This window comes from Aquila chrysaetos, chromosome 5 (genome assembly GCF_900496995.4).
Source record: "Aquila chrysaetos chrysaetos chromosome 5, bAquChr1.4, whole genome shotgun sequence".
Lineage (NCBI taxonomy): Eukaryota > Metazoa > Chordata > Aves > Accipitriformes > Accipitridae > Aquila > Aquila chrysaetos.
Genome location: NC_044008.1, coordinates 8,637,316 through 8,658,347, shown reverse-complemented (window position 1 = coordinate 8,658,347; position 21,032 = coordinate 8,637,316). Strand labels below are relative to the sequence as shown.

Sequence of the window (21,032 nt, the reverse complement as noted above, 5' to 3'; positions counted from 1 at the left end):
AATAAGAAAACAAATCTGCTCTTCAGAACTTTCTTTCTGAATTCTTTCATGTCACCAAGAGCTGTACTGACACCAAAAATAATAAAGATTTCCAAAAGCAAGCAACTCACCTGCTTCTAACAGCACATAAGCACATACTTGCAAACTATGTGATTGCTGGAAAAGATGATCCCACTGTAGGAAGATGGAAACAAAATGACATAATTCATTATATAAAAGCTATGATGTTATTTTATGTTCTTATCCATATCTGCTACTAAAACAGTCATAAAACTACCCAGTCATTCCTCTCTTATCTGAAGCTGGAGGAGTTTGTCCTCCACTTACACAATGGCATCCTCTTCTCTGATAGAATTTCTTCAGTGAGCAGACAGAGGTGGGCTGCCTGCACTGTGGCTCCATAGGTTTCTGTCTTCTGCACTCTGTATACCTGAGTGTTTCTCCTGTCACTGCTGTTGCATCTTCATTGCTGAACTGCTGCAAGCTGGAGCACAAAGCATCACTGGTTTATCTTTAAGTCACTTTTAATTATCCTTTCTTTTCCTTGATAACTTCTTCTATAGAATTTCTCTTGGATAACTGCTTTGCATAAAAATAATTCATTTCATGAAGTGCAAGGGGAGGAGAAGATTCAAAGATACTGCTCAAAGGAGTCAAAGTTTGCATTGTCATTCAATGTTAGTCTCTTAGCTAACAGCACGGGTAGACCCAGGGAGTCCTGTCTCTCATCTCCCAAGGGACGAATCCGAAACAGCTTAGCTACAACTGTGAACAAGACCTGCCAGAAATATCTGTTATAAAGATTGTAGGTTTACTCTCAAAACTGAAACGTAACTGCAAAAAAATTCTCAGAGTGACTTATGACATGGCCTGACATAATGTCTGGGAAAATCATCTACTTATATGCAAAAAATATTCTTGTTACTCCAAAACATAAAGTCCTGCTTTCTTATGATGTTACATTCTTGCCTATAAGCACCTTATTTTTATTATCATTATTATTGCATCATATTTTCTGAAAACATGACTTTTTGGAAGTGGTTCTGCAGGATCTAGAACACGTTGATAAATATCAGTTAAAATGTCCTACGGATTTTATACGTAATCAGTGGGTATATTAATTCCTGCCACCCAGTGGGCTCATTTGTAGGCTTTGGCTCACCATTCTATAATTTAATATATCACTGTTTGGTTAAATGACTTCATCCTCTCCATCTGAAGGAGTGTGATATATTTTCCTCTATCAGCAGCCACTAAAAATGAATGTTTCAAGCTACCAGCTGTGGTTGACTTAAAACATATTGTCCTACAAAAATCTTTTCTTCATATTTGTAGCGCGGGAACAGCCCCGTGGAAGACAACATACGCATGAGCTTCAAGTTAACTATACCTGAGATTACCTGCTTTGCCTTCTGGACCTACCTGCCAAGTCCAAGGCAAATACTTTGCTCTATTTAAATGCCAAAAATTCTATCAGAGCTAAGAAGTTCTTAAACATGTTACACAGAGGGACCTTTTTCCTGAAAAGGGCTGATATTTCGGATCCTCACGTAGCTTGCACTGGGGTGCTCATGCACTTGAAGTTATGCACTCGACAGAAGATAAGCCATGCAACCAGTTTGCAGTTTGTCTTACCTGCGGCTCCACTGGTGCCAGTAGAAGTCACAGGCTCTCAGCACACCTCAGGAGCTGGCCAGTGTAACACTGAAGTGAATAAATTGGCTCTTAAAACTGGGCTGCTGTGTTAACAGCTTCTACAATCTATATAAGTGTTCTGAATAATGAAATAAGACACTGGCAATGACAACACATTATTGAAGAGCTGTTAAGTGCTGCATTATGATTTCGGTTTAATGCTGCTCCTGGATAAGAGAGCTTGCATGCCTGTGCATGAGGAGGAGGAGGGAGAGAAGGGAAACTGTTTAATATTCTTCTTGTTGACCTATATTTTGAATTCAACTACTTGCTTAATTTAGAGCATGTTATTTCCAGGAGGACCGGCCATTTGGGGGAGTAATGTGCTCCCCTTAATTTTTGTGCACTCAGAGGTCTTGTTGGGCTAGCCAGTGGTACAACTAGATGCCAACAGTGAAGAAAAAGAGAAAATAATCCTCTTCTTATACATTCCTGGGCTATCCAGACCTAGTCTGTAATCCTGCAAACCAAGGCTGTCCCCCACTGCGGTTGACACAGGTGAGGTGGTAAAGTGGCGGAGAGGGCAGGGATAAGAACAGGCAGAGTCCTGGCTCAAACCCAGAAGAGACTATAGGTGGGCATAAATTATCTTCCAACCTTGCCCTAAGATAAGAAGAAAGTTGGGAAAAAAATGCACTTCAAGTCCAGCACCTGGGGAAGTGCAGGTTATGCATCAACTCTCCAATTGGGGATTCTGTACCAAAAACCAGTCCCTTTTACTGACCTTAGTGGGAGTACTGCAAAATAAAGTAACCCTCTGCAGGAATAAAGGTGAAAGAATTTGGCCTCAGTGCTTTATAGAAGCTAAATAAATCTACTGCAAGAAATCCAAAGTATCTGGAGGTTGAAGTGGAGGCAGATACTACACCCTTATATGATACTGCTCATGTTCAAGCACAGCATGGGCACAGATGCAGGGAAAGAGATTTATTCCAGCAATGACAGTGGAACCACTTCTGTAACCAAAGACACTGGGGAATGAAATCACCTTTATTGCTCATCAATGGCAAAAAAAACCCCTTTTGCTTCCTGCCTATAAAGCTATTCACCTTTGATGCTACAGCAAACGACCAATAAATCACATGGTAAATGCAATTTCCTCCTACATTTTTAATATTTCTCCATTCCCTGCATGAGCCGCAGCTGGAGAAAAAACAAAAACTCTCCAGAGCTTACCAGTTGGAAGTGTTACAATATTGATTTCACAGAAGGTCACAGATCCAGTTGGTGTTTTTTTCATCTATTCCCCAAACAAGATATACGACCAAAGCAGCACATGCTGGGAACCTCAGACCAGACAAGAAATATCAGAAACTGGTAAAATTGAAGCAAAATAGAAGGGATTCAAAACTTCCTACAACACAGGGAGAAGTGAAAAAGACATAGTAAGAAATTGTTGAGAACTTCATATTTACTTCTCCATCATCGTCGAAATGAATCCTCTATTCAACTGAATTCCAGACTGTTGGCCTCAAAACCGATGTTTATTGATCCGAACATTTAAATTTCCTTATATCATGACAGCCGAATTTCACCAAAAAATGCTGAGTCTCAGTTAGAAGCAGACCTCTTTCTTTCAAAAGAAAATGGGAAAGGTAGTGATTGCACATACTGGGGGAAATAACTGGAGAATTTGTTTGTATCCAGGACAAAAAAAGTAAGGACATTGGTAATCTAACATTTACAAATATATCCCATGCAGTAAAGTGAAATAGTGTTGTATTATCTGAGTTCTTTTCTTCTTCCAAGTTCAAAAATGAGACAGATACAGACCTCTCGACTTACCTGTTGGCACTTGAATTGGATTCTATAAGCTGTCAGGTGTCTGTGCTTGCCAAAGGGATGAAAGAGTCATCTGCAGCTTTGATAATAGCGTTCTCTATTTCTTTTTTTTTTTCACAGCTCCATTCAACCCTCCTAATGCTGCAGACAGTATGGTCAAATTTGATGCCTATGGAGATGGAATAGGACGATACAACGTGTTCAATTTCCAGTACACTGGAGGCAGATACTCCTATGTGAAGGTTGGTCAGTGGGCAGAAACCTTGTCACTTGAGGTGGACTCTATCCACTGGTCCAGGAACTCTGTCCCGGTCTCCCAGTGCAGTGACCCCTGTGCTCCTAACGAGATGAAGAATATGCAACCAGGAGACGTCTGCTGTTGGATTTGTATTCCCTGTGAAACCTATGAGTACCTGGCTGATGAATTCACTTGTGCAGACTGCGGGCCTGGAAAATGGCCCACAGCTGACCTGACTGGCTGTTATGACCTACCAGAAGACTACATCAAGTGGGAAGATGCTTGGGCAATAGGTCCTGTTACCATTGCATGCCTGGGCTTTATTTGTACTTCTATGGTCATTGCGGTGTTCATCAAGCACAACAATACCCCCTTGGTCAAAGCCTCTGGCCGTGAACTGTGCTACATATTGCTCTTTGGGGTCTTCTTGTCTTACAGCATGACTTTCTTCTTCATAGCCAAGCCTTCTCCAGCTATCTGCACCCTGCGTCGTTTGGGGCTAGGAAGTTCCTTTGCTGTCTGCTACTCTGCCCTTCTGACAAAAACGAACTGCATAGCCAGAATATTTGATGGTGTAAAGAACGGTGCTCAAAGGCCTAAGTTCATCAGCCCCAGCTCTCAGGTCTTCATCTGCCTGAGTCTCATTTTGGTACAGATCGTGGTGGTGTCCGTGTGGCTTATCTTGGAGGCTCCTGGCACCAGGCGGTACACTCTTCCTGAGAAGAGAGAGACTGTCATATTGAAATGCAATGTCAAAGATTCCAGTATGTTAATCTCCTTAACATATGATGTAATCCTCGTAGTCTTATGCACTGTATATGCCTTCAAAACAAGGAAATGTCCAGAGAACTTCAACGAAGCCAAGTTTATCGGTTTCACAATGTACACAACGTGCATCATTTGGCTGGCCTTTCTCCCCATATTTTATGTGACATCCAGTGACTACAGAGTAAGTCTTTGGATATCTGTTTCCATAAATCATATGCATCACTTTAGAGGACCATGTCAGCATTCACTAAAAGTTACTTTCACTCCTTTTGCCACCTGGATCCCTTGCAAACAAGCCCTGTTTCAATGTTAATGTCCACGTAAGCGTATTACCAAATTTGAGCTTATTTTTAAGAAAGATGGTCTCATTTCAAACTGAGCATGTACAGTTACAGGTGAAAGGGATTAGTACTATCAGTCTGATTGTGATAGAGGCGGAGCATATGGATTTAGTATTCATATTGGTACATCAGTTTGTGAAGTCATAGTCCTAACAGAAAAACCTAGTAGATCTTGAGCTAGAATGAGTCATAATGAATTATTTGGTGGAGGTGGGCCTTAAATAAAAACTAAACTAACTAGTCTCCTTCTACAAAAGAATCTGCCATTCAAACATGGTATTTTCTTCCAAATAAAAAAGATAAGGAAAGAATTTCAAAGTTTCCTGTGAAACAGGGTTGTTTAAAGAAAAATCCAACAAATGTTATCCTTGAATAGAGAACTTTTTATTCTTTCTCCACTTCGTAGGGGATAAAACACATACCTCACTAAGCAGAAAATATTGGTCAGCCTTCAACAACAAACTTAAAAAAACATTAAATTGCTTAAACTGCCACATGGTGTTGCAAAGCTTCAAGTTCAATAAAATCATATTTTTGGACAGAAGGAAATTGTCTCAGAAAAAGATTCAGATCTGCTCCACCGGAAATCTCACAGTTATTATGATGTGAGAAGTGACTGCTGGAGTTGGCCCTTACAGCAGCTTGCATTGAATTAATTCAACTTTCTGCCCAGAAGAAAGGTAGATTAGCTAAGGGTGGCATTATTACCAGTAGTACATACACGAAATAGCATGTAAAACTGTGAAGATAATAATGTCACTTAACATACTTTTGGTGTGACCACGCTGGAACAGTATATTTAGTACTGTTTTTCTCAGTTTAGGAAAGGTACTGAAAACCTCAAGAAAACAAGGATAGATAACAAATGATGCAGTAAGATATGCAGAGTGACAGTAAAAGAGCTAAATATATTTAGTCTAGACAAGAGTAAACCCAGGGAGATGTGATCACAGACTATAAATAATTTCAAGGCAACAAAAAGAAAGAAAGGGATTATTCAGTCTCAGGAGAAGTTAGAATGGTGAGTAATGGATGGAAGCTAATGAGGAAAAACTGTAAGGAAGGCACAGGGGAACAGCTCTGGACACCCAAAGTAATCAGGAAGATAGACACAGAAGGAGGGTAATATCAGTGCAGACAGCCACATCAGCTGGCAGCACAGACACTAATGGTGAAGAGGAGCATGACTTGATTGCTCAAGCAGCATTTTTCAGCCTTATCTCCCAAGCAGGATTTTTGAAACCACCTGTAGGCATTTAACTTAAATGCAAGGTTCCAAATATGCTAACTCAGGTCCTACCAAATTGACAGAAAATGCTTTTAATACCTTTTTTGATACTTTCATGACATGTCAGGAGCTTTTTGAAAATCCCATTCTAGATGTCTACACTTCTGGGGGTCCTTTGAAAAGCCCATATTTAATTTCCAAGGAGTGTTACCTGTTGACTCTGAATCAACCTGTGCCATCCTAATGTAGACCAATACTGGTGGCATCACCAACAAATAACCTTAGAACCAATTAATACTCTTGTGGCCTGCTGCCACAAGTCACAGACTTCCAGTCTTCATCATCACAGGAGTCTCCATTTCCCAACTCAACAAACATAGGCTGCCCAGATCTTCTCTAGTACGGACCAGGCTTTTGTACCTGCAGAGTGTCAGAGAAGATCCAGTCCACCTTTTTCTCATCACGTCTGATGCTGCAAAGTCTGCTGACCTCCTCCCGTAGCTCCTTAACTTGGCACCAGAAATCCTCCACATCTCCTCCAGAAAAGGAGAACAACTCCCCCAGCCCCTCAGACAGCCCTGCAGCCCCAAAGCTGCAGAGCTGCATCTTCCCTCAGGAGCTCAGTCCGGGTCAACCCGGCTATGCCAGGGATAGTTGCCCCCGCAGGCAGTGGGGACCGTGCCCTGAGGCATCCCCCTTGCTCTGCACACAAACACAGCCTTCAGCAAAGTTTCTAGCTCTCTTCTGTGCAAATTTCTGCACACTGCTGAACTTATTAGCTGCCGAGCACCTACAGAGGGCTTTTCCCAGCACCCGCAAGAAGCGTGCCCAACCTTACCTAACCAAGAGGCAGCTCAAACCAAAGCTCCAAGCTGGTCAAGGACAGCTGACAGAGCTCCTTAGGAGCTGATGGAGGTTGCTAGAAGTCACAGCCTCCTGCAACGATCCTCTCCCAGCAGCAGTAAGGCACGCTGGCATTCCTTGAAGTGTTCCCAAGAGTCCTCCAATGATCCCAGAAGGTCTAGAAGATCCCAAAGCAGAGGCCAGACACTGCTCTGCAAACTGCTGCGTTTGGTGGCTGACTCTGTTAGCTGCCCTGTCAAAAATCTGAAGGACAGCTCCTGGAAAAGACAGATTTCTCTGATGCCATTGATTTTCATGCAGAGATCCACATTGATTTCAGAATCAAAGGTACAATGAGACCTGATATGATTAAATAAGCACACATAAGATAAATTCACAGCAGCCCCAGTATCTAGTACATTTAAGGGAATTTTCAACCTGATCACCTCAGATGAAAGAAATCCAGCAGTAACACGGGAAGGGAAAAGTCTGGGTGTTAAACGAAATCAGGTTTCAAAAGTTCCTACTGTTTAGACAGTTTATCCCTGCATTTTTTAGGGGTAATTCTGGCTCAAGGAGCTCTCCTCCCTGCCAGTTGTTCCTGCCTGGTCTAGCAGGATTGCCTCCATTCTGCCAGCACACCAATGTCTCTTCTGCCTCTTACCAGTGAGGCTGGGTTACACATCAAACCACTGAAGTGACCTGGGTTAAAAGGAACCCTATGGGATGGGGCTATTTTTAACCTAAATCATTTCATTGATTGAGTGTATAATTATGTCAGCCCAGCTGAGCTGCTCCGGGAGGCACGAACCCTAGCAGAGCAGGGTGGAGAGGAGGGCTTTGTTAGTGAAGACAATTTACCTTGAAACTACCACCTTCATTTATTCTTGTTTTATAAGAAAACTCCCAATCCTGTTTCACCTGTACAGTGCCCGGTTCAATACGCACCCCAGAATGACTGCAGAGCCCTGTGGACAAAATGTAGAGAAGTGAAGGAGAAAGTGCAGCTGGAAACACTAAGGTGTCCCTTTCTCATTCTGTCCCTGTAGGCTTTTCCATGTTCACTCAACCTGTGAAAGCTGAGCACCTTTTCATGGTGCTTGCCACATCTACCACATCTAACTAAAGAGTTAGTATTATAAGATCACATTAATTATACTCACTGCTGACAAAGCACTTGGTGCTCAGTATATATATAAAGCAACAAAGTCCATTCCCTACTCTATTTTTCATTTTGCTCCAATTATTTCTGACAAGAAGATATGAGAAGCATTCCCATGGAAGAAGGCTAATCTCCAAGGATGGCAAGAGTGTAACTAAAGAAAAACAAGCTGTGGATGTATGATCATTCAAATTAAGCAGTAGAGTTTAAAGCAGTTTAATTCAACATCTTATTTAAGGAATCTGCTTGGAAGAAAAGAATATAAACCGAAAATGAGGCAGTAAACTGGCACCTAGTTATACCATTGAACAAAAAGGAAGAAAGATAGGCAGTGCCAGCAAAGTTACACTAACAAATACCCCAAGACAACTACGTTAAAATCCTGCAGCCTCACAATTCATTTCTGAGCCCCAAAACTTAAGTCTCAAGGTCAGGGCACCCTTCAGGCCCAGTCTGACAAATGTCACCAGCTCTTATGTTTACTCCAAATCACACCACTATTCCTGCAAGGGATTGTTCAGCTTCTCTGATTGGGATTGAGGCTGGAGACGAAACTGGTTTTCAAATGGATCCTTTGCATGGGGAATCTAATGTAAACCCACATAAAGTACAGTATGTGCAAGCCGGTTTCCACTGCAGCCAGCTTTGCTCAGATAGTGCATAAGTGTTACAGAGGATTTCCTGATCAATTTAGAAATCAAGGTACATGAGAGATGATAGAAAGAGAGCAGAACTATCCTTTCTGTACTAAACTGAGGGAGAACACACTCGGTCAATCTCCCCCTGATATGCAGAGACACAGGGCACACTCAGCACCATGCACCTCACTCGTATGATCCCAGGATTGTGGAAGATGAGGATGCGACAGACGTTCAAGCCAGCCTGTACCAGTGCAAACCCCCAGGACTGTGATTCCTGCTGTTGTATAATAATGCTTCTAATATTCTGCATTTCAGAGCTTTCCATACTGAAACACAGCACTTTGCACCCACTCTCTCCTAGGTGCAAACCACCACCATGTGCATCTCTGTGAGTCTGAGCGGCTTTGTTGTGCTGGGCTGCTTGTTCGCGCCCAAGGTGCACATCATCCTCTTCCAGCCCCAGAAGAACGTGGTCACTCACAGACTCCATCTCAACAGGTTCAGTGTCAGTGGGACCGGGACCACTTACTCCCAGTGTAAGTAACAAAACTGCCACTTTTTTATAAGGATGTGGGTTTGCGGTGGGTTTGGGTAAAGACGAAATAGGGTTTTTACCAGCAACAAAAAGACCTTTATAGGCTGAGCTGTGTACCCGGTGGAAGCATCACTTCATTAGTGTCTGGAGAGAAAAACTCATCTCCCTTCCATGGGAATCAGCTCAGAGCCCCCTCTGAAGCTCCCTCAAGTCAGCAGAAAGCTTTCGATGGGCTCTGACACCAGCTCGCTGCACAAAGCAAGTAGAGCCTGGCACTCGCTGTCACTCTCGCAGCAGCAACAGGAACAGATTGCCCTGGAGTATTCCTGTCAAAATGACATGCGAACAGGACCTGGGCCACGATACAGCATGCTCTCAATGGCTTTTATCGCCTGCATTATAAGGAAAGGCTCCAAGTCTGCAGCAAATGCATACAAGGGATGCCATAAACTCTATCTGTATGCGGGGTGTGAGCAATATCCTTTGTCAGTGCCACAGCTGGGAGAAGCAGTCAGTGCTCTGTTGCAAGGACAGCTCATCTGCTCTGCCTCCCTCCTTTCCTTCATCCTCAGTCTCTTCATCCCAAGCAGATTCACGTCTGTCATTTTGTTTTGAGGCTGTTGCTCCTCTTCTGGGTGAGGTCCTCAGAGGGTTTTTTCGATTTAAAAAAAAAAAAAAATAGGTCACCTGTATGGTTGTTGGCGGGTTTTTTTCCGTGTCAAGCTTAACTGGTCAAGCATGGGAGCACTCAGCACTTTGTTCACAGAGCTCTGTGGACAGCATGTCTAACCTGGAAAGCTAATTGAAAAAGGACATGACAACTATAAAGAGGCAAGGAATAAGAAACACAGGAAAGGGGGTACACAGAGCAAGGCTTGCCAGCAAGTTCACACTAACCTATCCTCAGGTTTTTGAGCATCGTCTGAATTTCAAAATGGGCTAGAAACCTTTGGCAGTTCAGATTTCAGACAGAACATGGAAGGAACTTTGGGACCCTGCTGTGTATCACATTGGCAGGGATTAGGAGGCAAAGGGGTCCCAGTCATCTCTGGCTTTCCCACCTCAAACCATACTGTGTGTGAATGCCCAGGGTCCCTTAACAAGAGAACAGCCATGTGGTTCTACTCATCCCCCATCTCATCATAGTCAGGACTGCATCCAGTCCTGACACCCGAACCCAAAATCTCCCTGCTGTTTTGAAAAACTAAAACCAAGAGAGATGAGATGGCCCTAAGTGTCCAAAGTGCTGAGCACTCCCAAAAGACCAATGGATTCCTAATAAACTTTAGAAACTTGGTCCCTTGATGAAATGGTAAGTCCCATGAGATTATTTTCATCCCTTACAAATTTTGTATAAGTGGTCTTTCCAAGTTTTTTAATTCTCACATACTACAGAATAAGCTTAGTCAGAAACCGTTTTGATTCATGGATACTTTTGTACAGGATTGCATTTTGGAATTTGATATTTTTATTATAACGGCTGGATAATACATGTGTGTGCGCAAGCATGCATGCAACTGAAAACATCCTCAATGCACATTTTCATATTAAAAGCCTACTTTTTCAGGTTTGTGAATGGTTTCAAGACATTAAGGAAAGCATAAAAATCCAGACTTACAATTTCTTACTACTTCATTGTCTAGAAAGGTGACCACAGTCATTTTCTTTTACTGCTTACACCTAGCTGAATAAGGGCTGCTCATCTTTGTTGGTCTTTTCGGGCCATGGCAAGACATGGACCTGGAAGGAGGACTAAAATGTCCATCACATACAATGGAAAAAGCCCTATAGTTTCCATCTAGGACAGTTGTTTGGGAAAATAACACTAAGAACTCAGTGTTTATCAGCACCAATATTTTGAAGAAGGAAAATTTTCCCTTACTCCCTTCCATTTATTTGTAAATTATTTTAAATACATTTTCTTTTTTTTTCTTAACTGTTTAGTCATTTATAAACCTCCAAAACTGTTGTAATCCAAATTGATTCTAATCCGTGTCTAAAATATTCCTCTCATCAGTCCCAGAGCTGTCAGCTTGTTTTTATTTTGGTCTTGATGGTATTTTCATCAGTCAGAAACTGCTTAATATGAGACTGATCAAAATTAGCTCCAGGGCATTCTGGTAACAGCAACATCCGAAAAGCCTGTTCTTATTCATTATCAGAGCTTTAGGGGACAGGGGTACCCAAGTTGCTCGAACGGGCAGTGTGTTTCTTATCTCCACGGATTCCCACCTCCATTGCATCTCAGGGCTGCCACCACCTCTTCGCTCCATCAGTCATTAATGCTATGAGCATAGTGGGTCATGAACAGCAAGCGACTCAGCCAATTTATAACACAGTTCCTTGAACCATGAAAAGTGGCCAAACGCTATGAGAAAAGATGACACTCATGATGCTCTTGGGTAGTGTTAAGTGTTAGCTCTAAGGGTGTATTGCAATTACATCCCTAAAGTGAGCAGTGGAGGGAGGGCCTGAGGCAATGGTCAACCGCGTGAGCTGCATGCGGTGTGGTACTGGTCATGAGAGCTAAACTGGGCTCCTCATGTAGCCATCTGAATACAGCTCCTCGTCTTCGCTGCGTGCTCTGCAGAAAGTAAGTGCAGTTGAATACTTGACTGCTAAGTGAGGAAACTTGTTTTAGAGGCACGGAGCTTTGATCATTTTGACAGCTGAAGTCTGGACTACAAAAGAATATAGATTTAAGCTGAAGAGAGGCAGGATATATGTGTACCTAGGTACATGACACATTTTGAAACGTACTTATCTGTACACATTTATTTGAATCTGAATATTCACATTTGGCAGAATGCTGCATAGGTTCTGCTTCCCCTGCCATGTTTCCCTCATCGGGATGTTCCCAAGTTTTTCTGTGGCCTGTTTTATGGGCTTGGCAGAGGTATTACCATAAGGTAGGATGTCAGCACGCATAAAACTTCCCAGAGAGCTCGGGACTGATTTAAGCACCTGCATGATTCAGGCTGAGCTTTTGCACCCAGAAGATGTCATTCATCCACGTCCACATGGAGAGCTGCACACAGACTTGAGCTCCTCCAGGTGTCCTCCACAGGGGTAAGAAAAAGAATTGAAGCTACTGTTTATAGCCAGACTGGTAAATTTTCTCTCTCAGAATTTATTTTCCCAGCCCTTGCTTCAAACTAGCCCTGATATACGGCTTTTATACATGATTAACTCACAGCTGTCCAGCCGTGAGCATGAGTAGAGGAAGTGGCACAGAGACAGCAAGTTTGAATCTGCCTGTTCCTGACTATGTAGGCATGCTGCAAGGTGCCCATGGCAGTGCTGGGTTCTTGCATTTCACCTCTCGTTCTTTGCCTTGGATTATCTAAGTAAAATGAGGGACGGCCAGGAAAGAGGAGATCAAAAGCGTGATTTGCAGCCAAATCAAGACTTCTGGTCATGTCACACATTTGTAGTTGGCCTCAACAAAAGGCAAAATGGAGGTGAAGTGTCTCTAGCAGATCCAGCAATATTTCAGGAAACTCCTTGGCTGCTGCTATAAGACACAATGTGAAACTCAGAACACTACAGGGCCAGCGATTAACATTGCTGAGGTCTGTAAGGAAAAGCCAGATCTTTTGTTCTGTCCCAGAGACAGCTGGATACTCAGTGTGAACACTTTACTCCACCCAGCAGAGTTAATAACAGCCTCCCAGCACTACAGGACAGGGACATGCTGTGGAGGAAGCCTGGGAACCCAAAAGGCAAGGCCACTCGTTTCTCGCCTACCACCGTATTTCTCTGTCCAACTTTGACATCGTTCTAAACCAGTTAGTGTAGTATCTGAGCTATTCATGCTCTTCAGTGTGTTGGACTTCAAAAAAACCCTGAAGCGAAAAAAGTTCTGGGTGGGTGACTGATGTTCACAAGAACGAAATGCTTTTGCCTGCAGTCATACTGCAGTAGAACAGGGATTTGAAGCAGGTCTCCTAAGCAGTACCGATTTTTCTATTTGCCAACAATAAGTAGAAACAAAAATAACAACCATAATAAAAATTTCAGGTCAATGTGCTGCCATATTATACCCCATTAAAAACTGAATACAAAACCGATAGTTAATTTTCACAAAATCATAGACATGATGCCCTGTGACCTTTTACCTACAATGACTGCTTTCATGTATGTGACTCACAACACATATCCATCTTGTGGGAGATCAGACTCCATCTACCTAATTCAGAGCAGGGGCTCATTCTTGGCTCTCCTGTTTATCAGGAATATGTCCTGCCCTCTGAGTAGTAGGTTAGTCCAATAGGTGCCTCTAAATTTCTCTTGTTAAAGCAGTTCTGTTTTCCATGAAATATTTATTCAGTCAATGAAAGAATTAGAAATAGTAGCTGGTTTGAAGAAAGAATGACTTGTTCTAAAAATGATGCTGAGCCTCTTTAAAGAACCAGTCTGCCACTGAGAGGGTAGCCAGCACCAGTTTTGGAAGATTGAGCATGCCCTTGTCAGCTGCATAAATTGCTTTTTACACTGGATGATTGAGTTTACTAAGTCATTGCTTGCCGTGTGTTTTCTTTGGTGAAGGCATCACATTTCTCTGGGTCACTGTTATCATTAACCTAATGTATCTTTCAAAAAACAGCTTTATGGTGCCGTGAGCAGAGATGTCACGGAGTATCTGAAAACATATTCCTGATGCCCAATGGATAATTTTAACAAAGATGGACAAACCAGCTTGCTTTTAAATTAAAATCCACAAGACTTTAGCAGAATGGTAATATATCCTACAGTCAAAATACAAATACATTTAGAAATACATTCTGATACTCAGATTCAATTGTCATCTTATATCATCGAAGCAATGAAAACCTGTTGTATAAAATGGAGCTCCTAGAAATGAAGGGTATTATGGCCAGAAAATATTCTGGGATTAGGTGAGAAATAATCTTGCTTTCAAATTCAGTTTTTCAAAAATTTCTTCACTCCATCCAGCATGTACTTAGAATTCTTTTTTTGTTTAAAAGGTAGACCAACACACAGTCCTAATATGCAGAGGTGGATTCTCTCCTGGATTTAAAAATGCATATATTTTACTTCAGTAAAGTCCATTCCAATTATGTGAAAGCTCAAAGGATCAGACCTTAGCATTTCTTGCCAGCAAAACACGAAAAATCCAAAGGTTCACTTTTTATTCTACAGGGATACCTTAGTACCACTCTAGCTATATTAGTTCACACTAGCATGCAAAGGGCTATAAACTGAGACCCGGTGGTGCAGAATCACCAAAAAAAATTAATGTATTTTATTCAGACTCTTCTTGGAGAAGCTTAGTCACTCTAAGAGCTCTCAATGGTTGGCAAAGAGAAATTAGGTTCCTCCAGAGGATGCTTCAGCCTCAGAGCTGAATCGCCTGGTAGAGGTGCAGGCAGTACCTCCATCACCTCCACTGCTGACAGAGTCACGTACAGTGACTTTTCGTTGGGCACCTTGATTAAATTGGGTCAGATGGTCCAGATCAACATAAATTTTAATCCTGTGTGTTGTAATTTTTTGCTATGCTGAAGTCAGTTTATTTTCCCCTCTCTTTCTCTTTCAGCATCTGCTAGTATGTACGTACCGACCGTCTGCAATGGAAGGGAAGTTCTGGACTCCACCACTTCATCTCTGTGATTGTGACTTGCAGTTCAGTTCTTGAGTCTTTAGACTGTTAGGCAAAATTTTGCACATGTTGTGCACTCCGGAAAACACCAGAAAACATAAGAAATCAAAACAAAACTAGTACCTTTTTTTAGAAACAGTGTAATAAATTATTTTTGAGGATTGTACAGTATATAGTGATGTTCTGGAACTTTTTAGACTGATTTTAGCCCTTCTGTTGTTAACGGTCATAAGGGACATGTAAATAACCATGGTTCACAATGTGCATAGTCCTGCAGTAAGGGAGTGATTTGTTGCAAGCACAGTTGCAATGTTAGGTGACTTCTTTCCTACGAAATTTTTTTGTAGCTCCTTGTTGTAATTAACTTAGACTGCATTTCTATGTTGTATATTACAGTTACCTTACGTGTAACAGATTGGTTTTCTCAGCACAAAACAGCAGTATTAATGTAAAGGCACCAATAATAAAGAGATAAAAGTTTTTCAGCATGGTTTCATTTTTGTTTCTTCCTCCCTCAAGGTCATTACATTTCTCTAGACACCAGGATGGGTAAAAAGGATAAAAAGTCTACAGTACTAATGTGTGTACACATGTATCTGCGTATGGGTCTGTGCCTCTGTTACAAAATCCGTATCACATAATATGTGCTTACAATGAATGCTTTGTCAGGGTCAAGTATAAATTCCCTCTCCTTAAAAAAAAAAGCACGTTATTAAAGCATCTCAAGTGCTCTTCTTGTTATTAAAGTGTAGGGTAATTTTCAAAAGTGAAAATGTCTAATTGTGTCTCAATGAGATATTAGCAAAAAATTTTTGACCTCTGGTTCACTCATTTGGCATAACTTAATGCTGTCTTGCACACAATAGATTGGTAGCATATAAAAAACAAAGAGATTTTAGATTAGGTTGGCAAAGATATGGAAGAAAATCTGTCAGAAAATTAGCTAAGACTGTTTTATACCTCCAGCCAAAACAAAGCTGGTTCAGTTTATCCGCATCAACAGTGCCGTGAAAGGTAATTGGAGCACCGCTGAAACAGAGACCAAAAGAAGACAAAAAAGAGAAATACAGGAGACATTTACACATGTCTCTGGGGTGACCTTTGCATTCAAACCAAACGATTCAGGACACACATACCGGCTACTTAGACAATTGTAAAATAGCTTTAAAATCTGGTTTTTATAACTGCACTGTTAAAGCTGCCCTAACTCTATTGAAACATTCTGAAATCCTCCCTTCTGCTGGGTCCAATAAGTCATTAAGGAAACAAACACACCTTTGATTAATGTGTCTGGGCATATTTACCTAAGGGCTTGTTCCTGTTGATCTCATTCCAGCTGAGGTCAATAGCAAAATTCTCATTGACTTCAAAGGCAACACCACTGAGGCTTGAAAGGCAGACACTACAGATACATACTGCTGGATGTACAAGTTCTCTGGAGCCCAGTTCTCCTGCGCTTGCAGATGTTTTTACTGATTTCTGGAAATGTGCAAGTACTTAGGGCTGAACTGGCAAAGGAAGTAGCTGTTATTTTGAATGTAAAAATTAAAGATGCAGGTTCTTAAAATTCCTACTCACAGATAGATGCCTATTCTTTCTGGACATCCACATGTCCACCAGCAAAGACCTCGTGAGGTCCACACTTCTGCAACTGGCTCCACCAGCAGCTATTTAAGTCTCTGCATCACGGAGCTGTCTAGTACAAAAATCCCTGTGACTTTCCCCAAAATAGGCATTGCTCATCCCACATTACATGCAGAGCCCTGCGTTCAGCTTCTTTCTCTCCACAAGCTCTGAAGTGCCTAATGTTTTGGGCTTGGTTCCCACAAGGGGCAAGCTTTGACAGGTTGGGAGTCTTGCTTTCCAAACCAAGACCCCTTAAAGCATCTCAAGTTGGGAAGCTACATTCATTTGACCTTTGTGTGCTCTTTTATGGATTAAGAAGCTGTTCACAGTATGGCAAGAGGTCAGAATATCTGACCATAGTGCTGATGTCCCTGCATCTACATTATCTTTATGGAGCTCTTAAAAATGCCTAAGCCAACGAGAATTTCTTCTCAGTCTTTATGAAAAGCAACAATCAAGGTCAAATCCACCTCACCTAACATTCATTGTCTACAATATAAATAGCTGCATAGGAGGTCGTCAACCTCTTCTCCCTTTGTACTCAGTGGAGGGAAGTAGGCGCAATTCCCCTGGCTTATCTCAGACTGCTACTTTAGGCTGAGATGAATCTCTCCAAAGGCCAGCACACCTTGCTCAGATCACAACGTTTGCACTGAAAATAAAGGCATTGTGTCAGATGAATTCCATCCCTAGAATCCAAATTGGCATCACTGAAGCTAATTTATAGCAGGTGAGGATCTTACTGTCCCAGAGTTTTCATTCATTTCAATAGGACTATTGAGAAAATGATCCAATGTCTGCATCTGAACATGTGTTATGAATACTTAGGTGTTTTGAAAGCCACTTGCATGTGGGTTTTTCATAAAAAAAGAAAAAAAAAAAACCAAAAAAAAAACCACGTAGAGCTCTGGAGTTCCAGCTCCACTGAATGTTCCTGACATTTTTGTACTTGGTTTTGTCTTGAAAGCTTTTCACTACTTTCTGTTGGATGTCCAAGGATGCAGATTATCTGGTATTGCCCCTGATGATTCAAGTAATCCAGTTTCAAAACACAACAAAACAAAAAGGAAAATATCAAAGTCTGGCAGAGGCTTTGCACACCACACTGGCATGAAAATGCCTTTTTTTTTTTTTTTTAATGTTGTCTCACTTCATGATTTTAGTTTCTCTGCTTAAAACAGTTCATGGTTTTTGTTCCCATTTGTGTAAAACTTGGCTTTAGAGTATAAACCTCTGCTGGTCTCCTTATTGCTCCTATCATACGTAAAGGTTTGAGTAATTCACCTCAAAGCACAGTGGGTCCAGTCATAGTTCCTCGCATGGTGGATGGGAGCCCCAAGTACCTTGGCTGTGAGCACGAACAGTCGTCACACTGCTCTGAGCGCTACCAACCGAGGGAAATGCTGGGGATGAGAGCAAGGCTTAACCCAGCATCTACAGTGTCTTACTGGAGGCTGCAAATAAGATTAGTTTTTCATTCAGAAGCCGTAACTTCAGAGTACCTTAGCTCTCTGATATAAATCAAGAGCGCAGAAAGGTTTGTGGAAAACTGATCACTTTTTTTTATTGGCTGAGCAGAAAAATAAGATTCAAAAAAATCATTGCAGGTCAACCTGAAGTAAACAACGTTTGGGTTTTTCTTTTTTTGTCTTTGTTCTTCATATTGGATTTGGTTTTTTGTTGTGGGTTTTGGGTTTTTTTTTTGTAGGAGAGGTGTTTCTTTTTTAAGCCTTGAGTGAAGTTTGAAAGCAAAACCAAAATCCACCATGGTAAAGCAAAACATTTTATTTTGTCTTCAAGTGACTGTTTTTCCTGAATTAATTGAACACAACTGGTTTTAGTCATAGCCAAAGAAATTTCAAAAGGAGTTGTCTTTTCAAATTGAAAACCTCTAGCACCTGTTTCAAAATTATAAAAAAACTATTTAAAAATATCATGTTCTGCCTGAACAAAACAAATCCCCCCCCCAAAATCAATGCAAAATGTCCAAAATATCCTGGCTCCACCCAGAAGTCTCATCTCTGGTTAAAGAGGTTTCTGCTGCAATCCTTCACCCCATTAGTCCATTTAGAGTAAGGGAGACCAAAACAAACCCTTAACTCATCACCAAACTCAGTCTGATTTCCATGATGTCATGGCCTACTCATTAACGCTTGCAGGCTGCAAGATGAAAGGCAGAAGCTGTTTATCCAGAGCCACCTCAAAACTTCTCAGCAATGTAGGCAAAGCTGAGTTTTGTCACTGCAAGAAGAAAAGCGACCAAGGCCAGGCTGGGCTGTTCTTGCATTAGGAAGGGGATGGGTAGGAAGCAAGGGCTGGGGGAGATCTGGAATGCCGATCTTCTCGCTTCTCCTGCCTCTAGGGAAATGGCAGGGCCAGGAAGAGTCTTCTCTCTCCCCAGCAGTGCCACTTCCCTACACACACCAACCCCTCCTTCTGAGGCAGCAACGGCAAGCCAGGTAACGACTTCACCGCTGGAAAACAGAGCATGTTACCCCTAAAGAGAGTGACTTTCTAATACGTTGCCATTTTAAATATGGAAGGAGGCAAGGACAGGAACAGGCTGTATGTAACACCAAAGCTCTCAGAGGTCGCTCTTGCATGTCTTTTATTCAAGCAAACACACATCCACACAACCTCGCTTTGGCTTTTAGGTGCTGTTAGAGCACCAGCCACACAATATAGGGAACCTTAAAGTTTTCTTCCTGATGAGGTCCAACTCTATGCATCCGGAGAAATAACTAAAACGTGGTGGCAGCTTATGATCAACTGGCCTCTCATGTCTCCCTTGCTTCTGCTGCATGTATTCAGTGTGGGCACATCCAGCCAGGTGGCTGGGGACGTCACCATACGTTGTGACACACATTGTATATTTTAGGATGAGCCTGACCTCCTTTTATTTCTGTTCCTATCTCCTTACATGTTTGCACAGTTCACAAGCATTCAAAAGCAGCAAGAAATAAAACCAAGGGGATTCAGTGAAAGAAGTATACAATGGGAAAGACTAAGAGAGAACACCACCAAAGATAAGCAGAACTTCCCAAGATTTCTCTTGAGGTTTTCATTCCCTGTTACATTACCTAGAATAGCTATTTAAGGCCTCCATGCTTCATGGTATGGACCAACCAGCAGCATTCCTTGCTTAGGAAGAGATATCATCCCCATTGGTGTGTCAGCACCAATTGTAACTGCTTTTACTCTTACATTGAAGCATTTGTGTTGGCCACTGCTGGAGATGAGTCGACAGCCACTGGCTCCTAAACGGCAATATCTGCTGCTATCTTGTCTGATTAGAATTAAGAAGTACCTCGATTTTATGGGTACTACTGGCTCTAGCAGGACAGACAAACCAGAAAAATACAAACTTTCCCCCTTACTAACAAAGAGTCCCAGAACCCTTTTTTCAAGAACAAATAGTCAAATCCTTTCTTTGAACAAAGATGACAGCTCCTTCGAGCTACTCAGTAACTTCCCATTGTGGCTCTAAGACACTTAATTTTCCTCAAACCTAGACTCTTAATCAATCATATTATATATTACATAAATCAACCAACATAATCAGAGCCAAGATAGAATACTTTCTTTGCACATTTCCCCCCTAGCAAGCAGTGTGAAAGCTGAGACAATAACATTCTGCTAATTTGCCAATAATTTATACAGAGACACCACTAAAATGTGCTTAATCCTCAAAGAGATTCGGTTGCTTGACTCCTGATTTCAAAGAAAAGCATGCAAATGCAGCAATAAAATGCATTCCGTTTAATCAAGTGAACACATAACAGACTGATTCACATTGTTTTACGGCGTCAAACAACAGCTTCTGATGTGATTCCATGTGGGAGAAAAGGGGAAGGTTGCTGTAAGTGTATTTTGGCAGAGTACTGGAAGAGGTCACAGACAGCTGATTTCTTAATGAAGTGTTAAAGGCTTCCAAAATTTGCCTCTTATGGGAAAATGGAAACTTCCCCTCTCTACTATATCTTTAACAGAAAGAAAAGAATAGCAGAAGTCAGCTAAAATATACCAGGTTTAACTTGATTAATTGTTGGAAAATGTGATTTTCTTATTTTGAGGTAAATAAAGTCTACAGTATTGGTTTGAATCCCACTATGTTAGCACTGCACCAGATTTGCTATTGGATTGCCTGGAAGAATTTTCAACAATATCATGACAAACCATTTGGAAGCAGAGCTGAGAAGGGTCATACAGCAAAGTCTGTCAGAGCTGACAAAAAATTTCCACTCTCTACTTTATTTGGAAATAACAGGGAAAGAGAAGGGAACCAAACAAACCCTCTGTGGTATTAAGTCAAATTAAATATAGTTCATGAAAATTAAGGCATTTTGACGTTTCAGAGATATGGGTCCAGTGATGAAAGAAGAAATTATGTTCTGGAGAATGAACTGTAATTATAGCTTGGAAAACATAAGGACACAGAAGGGAAAAAATTAAAGGAGGTGTAGACAGATGCAGTTTGATGGCAGTGTAAAGCTCTAGCCACCACTGCAGACCTGCAATGTTCAGGAAAGGCTGCAGTTCCACCAAACATC

The 21,032-nt window shown here is 41.6% G+C and overlaps 1 protein-coding gene across 5 annotated transcripts in view; it reads left to right on the top strand.

Annotated features, from left to right (window-relative positions):
- Positions 1-15,341, top strand: part of GRM3 (glutamate metabotropic receptor 3) — a 107,077-nt gene extending 91,736 nt beyond the window's left edge. For all 5 annotated transcript variants that reach the window (XM_030015562.1, XM_030015560.1, XM_030015559.1 and 2 more), the window contains 3 exons: positions 3,598-4,664; positions 9,060-9,234; positions 14,794-15,341. In XM_030015562.1, coding sequence (XP_029871422.1) covers positions 3,598-4,664; positions 9,060-9,234; positions 14,794-14,867 — 1,316 coding nt within the window. In that variant the 3' untranslated portion in view covers positions 14,868-15,341. The remainder of the gene's footprint in view (positions 1-3,597; positions 4,665-9,059; positions 9,235-14,793) is intronic.
- The last annotated feature ends 5,691 nt before the right edge of the window (positions 15,342-21,032 follow it).